Consider the following 12,875-nt stretch of genomic DNA (forward strand, 5'->3'; position numbering starts at 1 on the left):
GTACTTTATTATTTGGGGTCATCAAAACTAAACAACCTGAGTATCTGTACAAAAAATTGGTATGGCGAGAGCCAAGATTTGGACAACTCAGGACAACAGTGCCTCCATTATCGATGCCACGCCACAGGTCTGCAGCGTTTCGTGGCAGTTTTAAATATCTTGCCACGAAATGCTGGAATTACATCCCCCCACCTTGTCGCAACGTTGGCTCCAAATTTACTTTCAAAAAATTATATCGTGCCCATTTACTAAAAATTCAAAAGTCAGTCAGCTAGTTTGTGGCAGTCTGAACGATATACACCTGAAAGACATTTTTTCGCATAGAACTTTTAGATAATATTACGTTAGAGAAATTATTATTTTTAATCATAAGTAATTTTTATTTTTAATCATGTTTTATTTTAGTTTTATTTTGAATTAACAGTTTACAGAATTACAAGAACTTCCAGAACTTCCCTCGTTTGGGCCCGAACAGAATACCAGCGTTGTGGGTACATTGTGTACCCACAACATTAAGCTGAGTTCGGGCCTTTTCGTTGGCACAACATATAGCAGGTACTCTTGAACACCATGTTTAAGTTAAGTTAGTTTTTAAGTTATATATTTTATATTTTAAGTTTTATTTATTTTTTAAGTTTTATATTTTAAGTGTGTTTTGTATTACCTGTATGTTGATCCAATGAATAAAGTTAATTCTATTCTATTCTATTCTATTCTAAAAAGGTTTTGGGTTTTGTGTAATGACAATCTAACTGATTAAATAGTTCAATATCAATAAAAAATATACAAACCAGTTTGATATGTTCCTTGATATTTTTGTAGGATCTTTGATAGATAGATCTTTGGCCTATCGTTGCTTTATTGTCTGTGGTTCTTACGTCACCGGTGAATGTGAAAAAGTGGGAAAAGGGCGGGAAACTGCGTACATAAGCGGACGTGAAATTTTCTTCCTTTAATTTTTTAATACAATTTGGAAAGGGATTGGTGTTGTTTTATAGTGTAAATATTGTAGTTTTAGTGACATTTTCATAGTAGATAGCTGTATATATAGGTAAGTTTTAAAATTTAGTATAGTTTAAATTTCAACGTTATGGACATCCGGCCCCCCGATCCAGGGGGGTCAAATCCTTCGGGATCATTGGATAATACATCAAAAATGGATATACTAATAGCAGCGGTTGAGTCGTCAATGGACACTGATGTATCTGTCGTGTCCAATGTCGACAAAACTCTTAAAAGGAAAATATTCTCACGCATTTGTTTAACATGTAATAAACGAAAAAGGAAAACAAAAACTAGAGATGGAAAAGAACAGTACAGTTGCGATTGCAAGTTTGAAATTAATAATAATAGTAATAATAACAAGGCTAACCCAAATCCGACATACCCTACTGAATCTACAAACCCCACCGATAATAATGGAACCTCCTCACTACCAACTCGAGTGCCAATTGGCCGTACTTATTACCAACAATCCGATAGTGCCCCATATGTAGTGCATATACAAAAAGAATGCGAAAATAGTGATAGCTCAACTACTCTGCATCCTATAACTTTTGGTCGCTTTTTAAAACATAATAAATTCAATGGTGTTGTGAACGGAAGCTTGAAACGGGTAGGAAGGAATCGCATTAGTATGGCTTTTTCTTCCTACTTGGATGCCAATAATTTCTTGACAAACAAAATTCTTGAATCCGCAAAATATAGGGCATTTATACCTACTTTTAATGTCACACGCATGGGTGTAGTAAAAGGTGTACCTAATGACTGGTCCGAAGAAGAGGTATTACTTAACATGAGTGTTCCACTTGGTTGTGGTCCAATCATTAAAATAAGGCGGATCAAAAGAAAAATCGTTGTAAATGATACAAACCAATTCATTAGTACTGGGACAGTAATAATAACCTTTGATGGCCAAATTTTACCTACCCGGGTATACATGTGTTACACGGCTTTACCTGTTGAATTGTATATTTATCCGACTGTGCAGTGCTACCGATGCTGCCGTTTTGGCCACGTGAAAAATCAGTGCAGGTCAGTGCCAAAGTGTTATAAATGTACCCAAGGGCACTCTGGTGATACTTGTCAGGTGGAAGAGGAGGATTACCGGTGTTGCTTATGCAAGGGAGCGCATCAAGCTATAAATAAAAAATGTTTAGAACATAACAGACAAAGAGCAATTAAAGAAACCATGAGCAAAAGTTGTATTTCTTATATGGAAGCAATTAAAATGCATCCACCAGTTTCAAACATGTCATATGCTGAAGCTTTGTTTTCAACACCTGTATCATCCTCTCCACCACAGGATATACATGGTCCTCAAAAATCCAACATTCCATCCACTTCAAACTCAGTGCCTCATTCATATAAAAAAACAGTCTTCGCAAAGCCAAGATTACCCTCAAAGCTTAGCAAAGGCTATGACCACTTTGCCCACTCAGAAATAATAAGAGATCCTGTTTTACCTAAACAGAAGTTTAATTTTAATAACAATAGTACTGAAAATAACATGAAAATGGCAGACATTATTAAAATATTGATTCAATTATTATCACAATCGAATATAGTTACACCGTCCCACGTTGCCACAGTAATTGAAGCCTTATATCAAATATCTAATAATAATGGATCACAGAGCCAGAGTGATTCAGTGGAATTGCTTGAGTCTCAACAGTAGAAAACAAGACTTAATACATCTCATAAATAAACATGATCCTTTTCTCATCTGTCTCCAAGAGACATGGTTGAGAAAGGAATTTTTATTCAAAATGCCGGGGTATGTTTGTCTCAGGGAAGACAGACCTGATGGGTATGGTGGAGTGGCTATACTCATCAAAAATACTCTGATATTCACACCTATCACTCTTCCTGTACATAGCGATAACTTGTCTGTTATTGCAGTTATTGTAAATAGTATATGTTATGTATCTGTATATTTCTCTCGTCCTAATAATGATATATTTAATGAAATTAGTGAAATTTTTAATTTTTTACCGAAACCATTTTTATGTTTAGGGGATTTTAACTCTCATCACGAATTATGGGGTTGTGCCACATCAACCTTCTATGGAGAAAAGTTGTTAGATTTAATAAGCTCCCATAATCTGTGCATTTTGAATACTGGGTCTCCCACTCGGTTGGCACGGACACCTAGTGCTCCTGATTTGTCCATTTGCACTCCTGATCTTGCTTCATCTCTCATCTGGTCTCCCGCTGAATCTACTGGTGGTAGTGATCACTACCCTTTAATCATTACTTTCCCTTTTGAAAAACCTCCAAAACATGTAAGACAGCCACGCATAAAACATAAACTGATAGACGCTAAATGGAGTCTGTATAGTGTAGCTGTAGAAAAGAAAATCAATAATTTACCAGAAATTAGTCACTCTAACATATTAGAATGCTCACAAGCATTATCTACAATATTAATTGAAGCTGCAAATGAAACTTTTCCTGTAAAAAGGTGTGGTATGGAATTTATTCCATCACCACCATGGTGGGATGTAGAATGCACTAATGCAGTTAAGCAAAGAAAAGAAGCAGAGAAGCAATTTTGCCAAAATATGACTGATGACAATTTTGAGCGTTACTTAGAAATTGCTAATACTACTAAGGAGCTACTTCGGGTAAAAAAATATGAAGGGTGGCACAGGTTTTGTAAATCCTTAAGTCCTAATGTTTCACCATCAATTGTTTGGCAAAATATAAGAAGGTTTAGATCTGCATTTAAAGATTCCCAACAGAATAAAATATCTCCAGTTCTAGCAGAGCAAGTCATGGATCGTTTGGGTCCTCCTTATGTACCTGAATGTCCCATGGCCTTAACCCCCATATTGTCTAATAATTGTAATGTAGATTTAAATTCGCCATTTACACTTAACGAATTGAAAGGCGTACTTTCAACGACTAAAGACTCTGCACCAGGTGAAGACGGAATTCCTTATTCCTTCTTATCGAATCTTGACGACAATGGTCTCAGGTACTACCTTTCTTTGATCAACAACGTTATGATGGCGGGTATCGTCCCCGAATCCTGGCGGTCCCAAACTTTGATCTTATTACGGAAGCCGAATAAACCGAGTTCAGATCCAACATCGTATAGACCAATAGCATTATCGTCAGTATTAGCTAAAACTGCTGAACACCTTATTAAAATCAGGCTGGAATGGTTTTTAGAACATAATACATTATTATCGAGAAACCAGTTTGGTTTTAGGAAAGGTAAATGTACTATTGACAGCTTAAGCATTTTTACCACAGACATAAGACTAAGCTTCTCTAAAAATGAGTCATTGGTTGCTGCCTTCCTGGACATAAAAGCCGCCTACGATAATGTAAATATTTCAATTCTAAAACATAAATTGCTTGCCCTGAATATTCCTAACTTATTAATTAATTTTATTGTAAATATGTTGTACGAAAGATATATAAAGTATTCGCTAGATTCGGTCGAAGATGAATTTATTTATAGAACTGTGTGGAAGGGTTTGCCACAAGGTTCTGTTTTGAGCCCTATTTTATATAACATTTATACTTACGATTTGGACATTTCTGTAAATAGATATGCAAATGTGCTTCAATATGCAGATGATTTGCTTTTGTATGTTGCTGGGCCATCCTTAGATAATGTTAGTGAGTTGTTAAACTTAGCGTTAAATGCCTTAAAATGTTGGTTACATAATAATGGTCTAGATTTGTCACCATCTAAAAGCTCTGTTGTAGTATTTTCTCGGAAGCGAAATCTACCATCTCCTCATATTAATTACAATGGAATTCCGCTAGCAGTTAAAGATCAGGCGAAATTTCTAGGTGTAATATTGGACTCTAAACTTACTGGAATTCCACATTGGGAATATGTTTTATTAAGATGCGAGAAAAATTTGAATATTTTAAGGTGTCTTACAGGAGTATGGTGGGGTGCTCATCCTTTTACAATGAGACTGCTATACAATGCTTTAATAAGAAGTGTTTTAGACTATGGAACATTCCTATTACATCCTGGTAATAAAACTGCAGTTAAAAAGCTGGATATAATCCAGGCAAAGGCTTTGAGGTTGGTTACGGGTACGATGAAATCAACTCCAATAAAATGTCTTCAGGTAGAATGTTGTGATCCGCCCTTATATCTAAGGAGACAGTTCCTTTGTGATAAATACTTTTTCCGTACATTACAGCTAAGTTCTCATCCTTTGTTTTTAAAGATACGTCAACTTGCTTATCAGGTTGATACCGGTAACTACTGGACTAATAGAGATTCTCCATGTCTTGTAAACAGTCTTAGAAAATATGAAAGTTTGGGAGCTCCCACTCATCGAAGTATTATTCTTCCTCTATACCAACACAACTACAAGGGTCTTATTACTGTCCCGGAAATTAAATTCGACATAGGATCCAAATTAAAAAATAACCCTAACTCAAAACAGGAATTTATAAACATTCTCAATGATAAATGGCCTGACTGGCATTATGTGTTCACGGATGCATCTAAACATGAGGATAAGAGTTGCGTTGGCATTGGGATCTATCATTCACAATATAAGGGTATACAACAAGTTAAACTTCCACCTGAAGCTTCCGTTTACACGGGTGAATGTTATGGTTTACTTAAAGCTTTAGAATATGTTTTAATTTTAAAGATACCAAAAACAGTCATATTCTCTGATTCCTGCAGTGCTCTAGAAGCTATCAATAGATTTCCATTCAAATCCCATAAGCAGTCTTCAATTGTTTTTGGCATTAGAGATCTTTTATATAAGTGTTCACAGAAAAATTGTGATGTTGTGTTGGCTTGGGTTCCAAGCCATGTGGGCATTCCCGGAAATGAAAGAGCTGACCAATTGGCAAATGAGGCGATACGTGTTGGAGATACTGTTCCATTCACCAATTATTGTTCTGATTTGATAAATTTATCCAAAGTATATTTGTATGAAGCGTGGGATGGGGTATGGAGTAACGATGGTTCAGTGGGTAAACATTATAGAAAAATTCAGACGTCCATTCCGAGGAAACCATGGTTCAGCCAGTTAGTTTTCTCAAAAACTGTTACTTCTATTCTGTGTAGAATGCGCCTGGGTCATGTATGTACCCCGGCGCATTTACACAGGATGAAAATTGTTCCCGATCCTCACTGTTCCTGTGGGGAGTATGGGGATTTGAACCATGTTTTCTTTGCATGCACTCTATATGATCGAACTGACTTTCTTGCTAATCTCGAATCATTGCACATTCCATTTCCTACATCTATATTATGTTTGTTATACACAAATTCATTTAATGTTTACAAAGTTTTATCTTTGTTCATAGAACATAATGATATCAAGATATAGTTAATGTATAGTTACTTATATTATATTATTATTTATGTATATGTTTAGATATATGTATATTATGTAATTATTTTAAAAAAATCCTTTTCCTTTCCAATTCCAAATCCCGATTTTTCATTATTTTATACATAATATATAGTTTCCCTAACTTGTAATTATAAATACAAACCTGACATTGGCTAATCTATGTAAAGCCAGACGAGAAGAAAAAAAAAAAAAAAAAGTGGTGAAAAAGTTTTTCTCGTTTTTCTAAGACTGGAAAATGGAAAATGAAAATAAGTAAAGTCTTTAAAAAACAGTATATATTTTACTTTTATCATAAAGTCGTAAGTTACCAAATACATTACTGCACCTTTTAAGATTAAAACATGTTTAATATTTTTGTCTTAGAATAAAAAAAAATTGTGTAATTTATTGGTTTCAGTATTTACTATTTACTAGTTAAAAGTATTTTGTCTTTTATTGAGAAAAAGCTATTTGTCCAAATCGATGGTGCCCGCGACTTTGTTTACTTAGATTTAAGTTTTAAAAATCTGGTGGGAACTTTTTGAATTACTGATCAGAATAATAAATCTCCCTGAGGCTAGCTATCTCTGTATCAAACTTCAAAATCACGACAATAGATGGGCCGCGAAAAGCTAGCAGACGGAAAGACCCACTTTTGCATTTAAAGCACTAGTTTGGATTTTAATATTCATGATTGTTATTGATTAGCTTTGTTTCATTTGAAATAATGGGACCTTCAGTTGACAGTGATGATGACGATGATGATGAATGCTACCTTGTTTGACTTGTACTTACTACTTTCTTTTACAACAGGTTCTATTTAAAATTGTACTTAGTACAAACAATTACATAAAAATGAGCTATACTACTGAAGAGCTTTTAAAAATGCTAGATGAAAAGATACAAAATGGTGAATCTCTCATAGAGCAACTTTTGGACAAACAGGAATTAGAAGGTGCCCTGAAACTTAAAAAGAAAATTCATCAAGAAACAGAGTTTCTGAAAAGGGTATGTTTAAATATATTTTAGTGAATTTTAATTTATTTCATGCTAAAACAAAGTTGTAAAAACAGAGTTGTTTAGGAGTATGACAATGATTTGACAATGCAGATTTTTATTATATGTCATCGCTGGCCATATGGATCCAAGACATGGTCGCTAACTATGGTCCTTATAATAAAGCTCAGAGTCACTCTATGGGCGATGGAGGAGAGCTATGCTTGGAGTTTCTCTACATGATCAAATAAAAAATAAGAAGATCCATAGTAGAACTGGATTAACAGATATATCCCTTAATCTAGCTCAACAGCTTGTGAAGCTTATGTGGTCATGGCATATACCAAAAACAGATCTATCAGTTTTTGGAACTATATTCTAGAATCTATTCTAGAATATAGTTCCAATCCTGCGCTGCTTCCAATGCTGCGCTTTTCAGTGTGAGATCTATCTCACACTGAAAAGCGCAGCATTGGAAGACCCCCACTAGGTAAACAGATGATGTCAAGTAAGTCGCGGGGAGCCACTGTATTCAGGCAGCACAAGCTTGGTGTGTGAAAGACACCTATGTCCAGCAGTGGATGTCTATACGTTGATGATGATTAAATGCAACCTATTTACGAAGTTTATGTCTGCACATCCCGTATATCCTGCTACTATTATTAATTAAAATTGCGTAATTTTTGTTTAAGATACAAAAATCTGGAAAAGTGAAAATAGAACAGTTGTCATGTTCAAACTTGCGACACTTGGGGGCGATAGTTGACTGTGCGGTCAGACCTGGTGTACTGTCTGTGTGTAAAGCGTTTCATATTAATGACGAGAGCAAGCTCTTGGTGGACATTGTGAGCGATGAGGGCCGGACATGGATAAAAGGTACAATATTTTACTATGGACTTCCAAAAAATGAGGAGATGGAGATACTAAAAAACCGGTTAAGTGCGAGTCAGACTCACACATGAAGGGATCCATGCTATCACACAAGAGATAAAATTTTAAATTCTTTTGAGTTCAAATTCACTGGTTTTTGGATTTTTCCCTTTGCTTGTTTTGTAAGACATTACTACCTCCCTTTCATATTTCTAGGTCAAAGTGAAGTACCCTATGGGTTTTTACTCCCTTGAATGGCCTTTTTCATTAGATATTTTTACATAATACTAGCTGATACTGAACTGATATAAATAACAATGTTTATCAATGTAATGTGATACTACATTTTGTCTGAATTTCTTCAATTTATAGTAATTGCTCGGAATCCCAAATCTTTGTCAGCTCTAAGCTCTGGCAAGGCATCATACGGTGCACGCTCCATACTCGACCAAGCTGATGATTACTTGGAGTGTGCCAAACTTTATCCATGTATGTATCAATCACCAAAGGTTAGTAATAATTTATATGAAAAACTTACAAATAATGTTTTACTATATTATACAGATTACAAATCAAAGATTTGGTACTATACAGGGTTAAATAAAAATATCATAAAGCTCTCGGCACATAATGGCTACATTCTAATATTAATCTGTCCTAATATGTAAGGTAACTGACAGATAAACATACTTTTATAGGTATTTTTGCTTTAGATCAGTGTCCCCTAAATTTTGTTGGGTTTATAAATAGCTAAATACTCATACTCATTTATTTTTACTTTCATCAGGTTGTGTTTGAATTTGTAAGCGGAATTGAAGAGTCTCTGGCAAATAAACTTAAAGCAAAAGGAGTTTTCGTAAAGGGGGAGGTTTTACCAGATTCTAAACAGCTTGTAGAGTTTGACGATTCATTTGAATCTAGTAGTGATGAGGAGTTTTTTGAAAATAAGTATGTAAGCTTTTTTTCCTTTTTTATAGCACATACTAATTGGCTACATTGTTGATGGCTTTCATTCAGTGATGATCACTGTTAGCAAATCACCACAAACGCGCTGATGGTGTGGTGCAGTGATGATGTATTGTTGTGATTATGTATACTGTATTACATTTGTGTATTCACTTTAAATGTACCCAAAATTGCCTTAATTTATTTAAAAAATATTGTTAGTTTTTTTTATCTGTAATATGTGTAGTTCAGCCCAACAGAAACAGGATTCGTGTGATCAGTTGAGTTTATGAATTCATTATTTGCTCTCTTCTGCAAAATAAAAATAGTCTGGATATCAGCAATTCTGCCTCAAAATAATTACGACAGTATTATTTTTTTTAAATCTTGCAAACAGTCTCATATCTTCATCTATTTCAGTGATGAAATAAGTTTGCGATGTTTGTCGCAATGTATGGAGGAGCATGCAGATATAAATATTTTGAATTTAGACGTGACAGCCATGATGGCTTACGTTAGCAATATGACCAACGGCCACTGCAATTATGTGTTCCAACAGAAAGTTCTCACGGACCAAGCGGCCTGGGAGGCAGAGAGACCAGTGAAGCCAATACTCGAACAATTATTTGAAGGTGAGTAAAAAAGTGGGTGGTTATAGGAAGCTCATAGTCACTCAGGGGCTGATAATTGAAGTTTCTTTACATTATCAAATCAGAAATGAGGAAATCCGTAAGTGCTATGGTAGTTTGACTGTTACAGTGTGACGATTGTAATCAACCTCTGATTGGCCGACACTCCATTGTTGTAGCAAAATTCATAAATTCAGCCAATCACAGCAATTGAGTTTTTTTTTTTTTTGGTTTTTTAAAAAAGAATTCCCCTTTCCTCTCCAACTAAGCGTCAGGCTTGTGCTAGGAGTAGGTACGACAATAGTGCAACGGGCGGGGTTTGAACCGTCGACCTTTCGGCTTTCAGTCCACTCCTTTACCGGTTGAGCTATTGAGGCTCAAAGATTGTAATAATGATTGATGCTGCTTTTTCGGATTCAACCTGCAGATTAACAAACATAGCTCATCAGATTGCGACGTTGAAGGGGCAATGGGCATGACACTTAGTTCAAAAAGCTGATAGATGTTATAGTCCCAAGGTGCTATAATGGCGACTTTGCACCAAAAAGCGCAGCCTTGACAGACTCCTCCACTAGGTGGACAGACGACATCAAACGAGTCGCAGGGAGCCGCTGACGGCCTTGACGAAATTTAGTATAGAGATAGCTTGTGCATCCTGGGGACGGACGTAGGCTACTTTTCATCCCGGAAAATCTCAGTTTCGATAAAAATCTAAATCTATGCGGATAAATCGCGGGTAGGAATTCATCTATTTGGTACAGACAAACTGACAAGACTTGAGGTTGCCTAAAAACCATGTTAGTGTATGTGTGTATTATTTTCATTTGTATCTATACTTAATAAATAAAATTGGAGTGTCTGTCTGTAATTTCGAAATAACTACCGCATATTAAGGTCATATGGTTATTTGAACGATACTATAACTGAATCACACGTTTTTAAAATTTTTGTCTGTCTGTCTGTCTGTCTGTCTGTCTGTCTGTTTGAAAAGGCTAATCTTGGGAACGGTTGAACCGATTTTGACGGGATTTTCACAGACAAGTAGAGAATTGACCAAGGAGTAACATAGGCTACTTTTTTAACCGACTTTCAAAAAGGGAGTTGTGTTTTTCTACCTATGTACACCGAAATCTCCGAGATTTCTGAACCGATTTGCGTCATTTCTTTTTTAATCGATAGAGGAACTTTGCGACATTGTTTCATAAAAAATTTGGAGTCCAACTCCTCAATCCTGATGCTGCAGGGGATCTGACCAATCCACGCGGGCGAAGCTGCGGGCATCAGCTAGTAAATAAATAAAGGGGATGGCAATACATTTACTAAATGTCATTTTAGTTTAGAAATTGTGTACAACAGAATTATCCAAGATGTACCTATTTTTTTTTTCAATTTGAAATAAATTCATTCATTCATTCATTCATTTGATATCAATTTTAGGTAAAACTTTGGTATGCTGCAGAACAGCATGGGATGATTTCCTAAAGATCATCAATACATTAGGGGGCCCAATGGAAAAGCAGCGTACAGCGGACTTAAAAGAGCGGGTCACGGTTTATGATGATGATTATGGAGGTTTGTGTTTAGTGTGTTTGTTGAATTCATCAAATGTCTGTAGTGAGACTTCTTTGGGCATGGTAGGGAAAAGGTCGGTGAAGGAGATATGTGACGTGTAGAAAATGTTTAAAATGTTTACTACTATACCTTTGTTTATAGGTCATGTCTTTTTATTTATTTATTTGCTATAGTACCGCCCACAGAGTTACACATTTAAATTATACATGTTGTTCCTTACATTCTATGGCTCTTATGCAACTCCACTTACAGGTAGTCACAGCGTGCATTAACATAACATTGTCTTGTTCTAGCTATACTCTATCTACAGTAAGAAGTTAGTACAAACGACAGAGACAGTGTCTCAGTGGGCATTAGCTATTTTGAGACACTGACCAATCACACCTGAACCTTAATTGACTCACATACATTATTTTTCTAGGGCAGGACGATTATCCAAGGCAAAGTCTAAAAGTAAGAGGTCATGTCCGGTTAAGATCAAAGATAATTTTTAACTTCGGACATAGAATTAAGGCCCTTACCGTCTCGGCTAACGATGGATTTGTAAGAGCTGCCGCACAACAAGTACGTAAATCCTATTCTTGTTACAGATCTTGTAACTCACGAGCGCGCGTGAACTTGTGATTACGTCGTATACAAGCACATTGCGAAGTGTACGTGCCTGTCGGACAAAACAGTTGCGAGCTAGCGCTTGCAAACGCGCACGTTTACTTATACCGATACGACACACAAACACAAGCCACGCGCACTCCTGAAATGCAAGAACTATACCTAGCTGTTGTCCTACACTTCATACTTGTGGCCTTAAGCATAAGGCTTGTTATATATTATCATTTATATACATATTAATCAGTAATTTTGATCGAGAGTGTCCGTAGCTATAATCCAAGAAAATCGGTTCAGCCGTTTGAAAGTTATCAACTCTTTTCTTGTTACTGTAACCTTCACTTGTCGGGGATGTGATATTTTTCTAATTTACACTTGTCATTTCTCCATCTGCCAACATTAAATTCTTTCTTGTTTGATTCATTATTATTCCTATGTTTTCAGGGAGTTACATATGCCACGTTCATTCACGAGTCACGCGCATTAACTGAGGGGAAAGAAGCCAGTGCTACAGAGATTGATTTATGATATCATATTTGTTAACAAGTAGTTGAAAGACTATAATATTATGCTTGAATTTTCATCTTATAGTGCTGTGATAGTAACGTTAACGTCCATAATTTCAAAACGATGCTGTGTATTTCTAAAAATACCTAAATATATAATAATATAATTTACCTATGTCATATTCAATATTTTATTCTAATATACAATAATTATGCTGATAGCAAATTACGAGCCGCAAAAAACGTATTTTTCAATACAGAATCGAAGAATTTTCAAATTCAGTAGACCTGTGCTGTACCTATTTAATGTGGGATCAGCTGTAGGTATGCTTCACCTGTCTGCCGTCCTTGATCTAAAAAGTGTTAAGCTACAAAAAGTCAGAGTACCCACCGTATTAAAAACTAAGTATAAAAAAATC

The 12,875-nt window shown here is 35.6% G+C and overlaps 1 protein-coding gene across 3 annotated transcripts; it reads left to right on the forward strand.

Annotated features, from left to right (window-relative positions):
• Window positions 1-880: 880 nt before the first annotated feature.
• LOC123867839 (UPF0415 protein C7orf25 homolog) lies at window positions 881-12,638 on the forward strand. 3 transcript variants are annotated; one of them, XM_045910134.1, is made up of 10 exons: window positions 881-899; window positions 6,562-6,652; window positions 7,146-7,340; window positions 8,021-8,204; window positions 8,571-8,707; window positions 8,986-9,146; window positions 9,564-9,775; window positions 11,210-11,344; window positions 11,766-11,908; window positions 12,395-12,638. In XM_045910134.1, exons 2-10 carry the CDS (start codon window positions 6,596-6,598, stop codon window positions 12,476-12,478), a joined length of 1,308 nt encoding a protein of 435 aa, XP_045766090.1. In that variant the 5' UTR covers window positions 881-899; window positions 6,562-6,595; the 3' UTR covers window positions 12,479-12,638. The 3 variants fall into 3 exon arrangements, with proteins under 3 accessions (XP_045766090.1, XP_045766089.1, XP_045766091.1); XM_045910133.1 differs by lacking the exon at window positions 6,562-6,652; XM_045910135.1 differs by lacking the exon at window positions 881-899 and having other exon boundaries at window positions 6,558-6,605.
• Window positions 12,639-12,875: the final 237 nt, after the last annotated feature.

This window comes from Maniola jurtina, chromosome 8 (genome assembly GCF_905333055.1).
Source record: "Maniola jurtina chromosome 8, ilManJurt1.1, whole genome shotgun sequence".
Classification (NCBI taxonomy): Eukaryota; Metazoa; Arthropoda; class Insecta; order Lepidoptera; family Nymphalidae; genus Maniola; species Maniola jurtina.

Excerpts from the sequence above, each read along its gene's own strand:
- LOC123867839 (XM_045910134.1), top strand. The coding sequence starts at position 6,596 with ATGAAAATAAGTAAAGTCTTTAAAAAACAGTATATATTTTACTTTTAT. Across the intron at positions 7,341-8,020 it reads AAACAGAGTTTCTGAAAAGG|ATACAAAAATCTGGAAAAGT; the intron begins GTATGTTTAAAT and ends TTTTTGTTTAAG. Across the intron at positions 11,909-12,394 it reads TAAGAGCTGCCGCACAACAA|GGAGTTACATATGCCACGTT; the intron begins GTACGTAAATCC and ends CTATGTTTTCAG.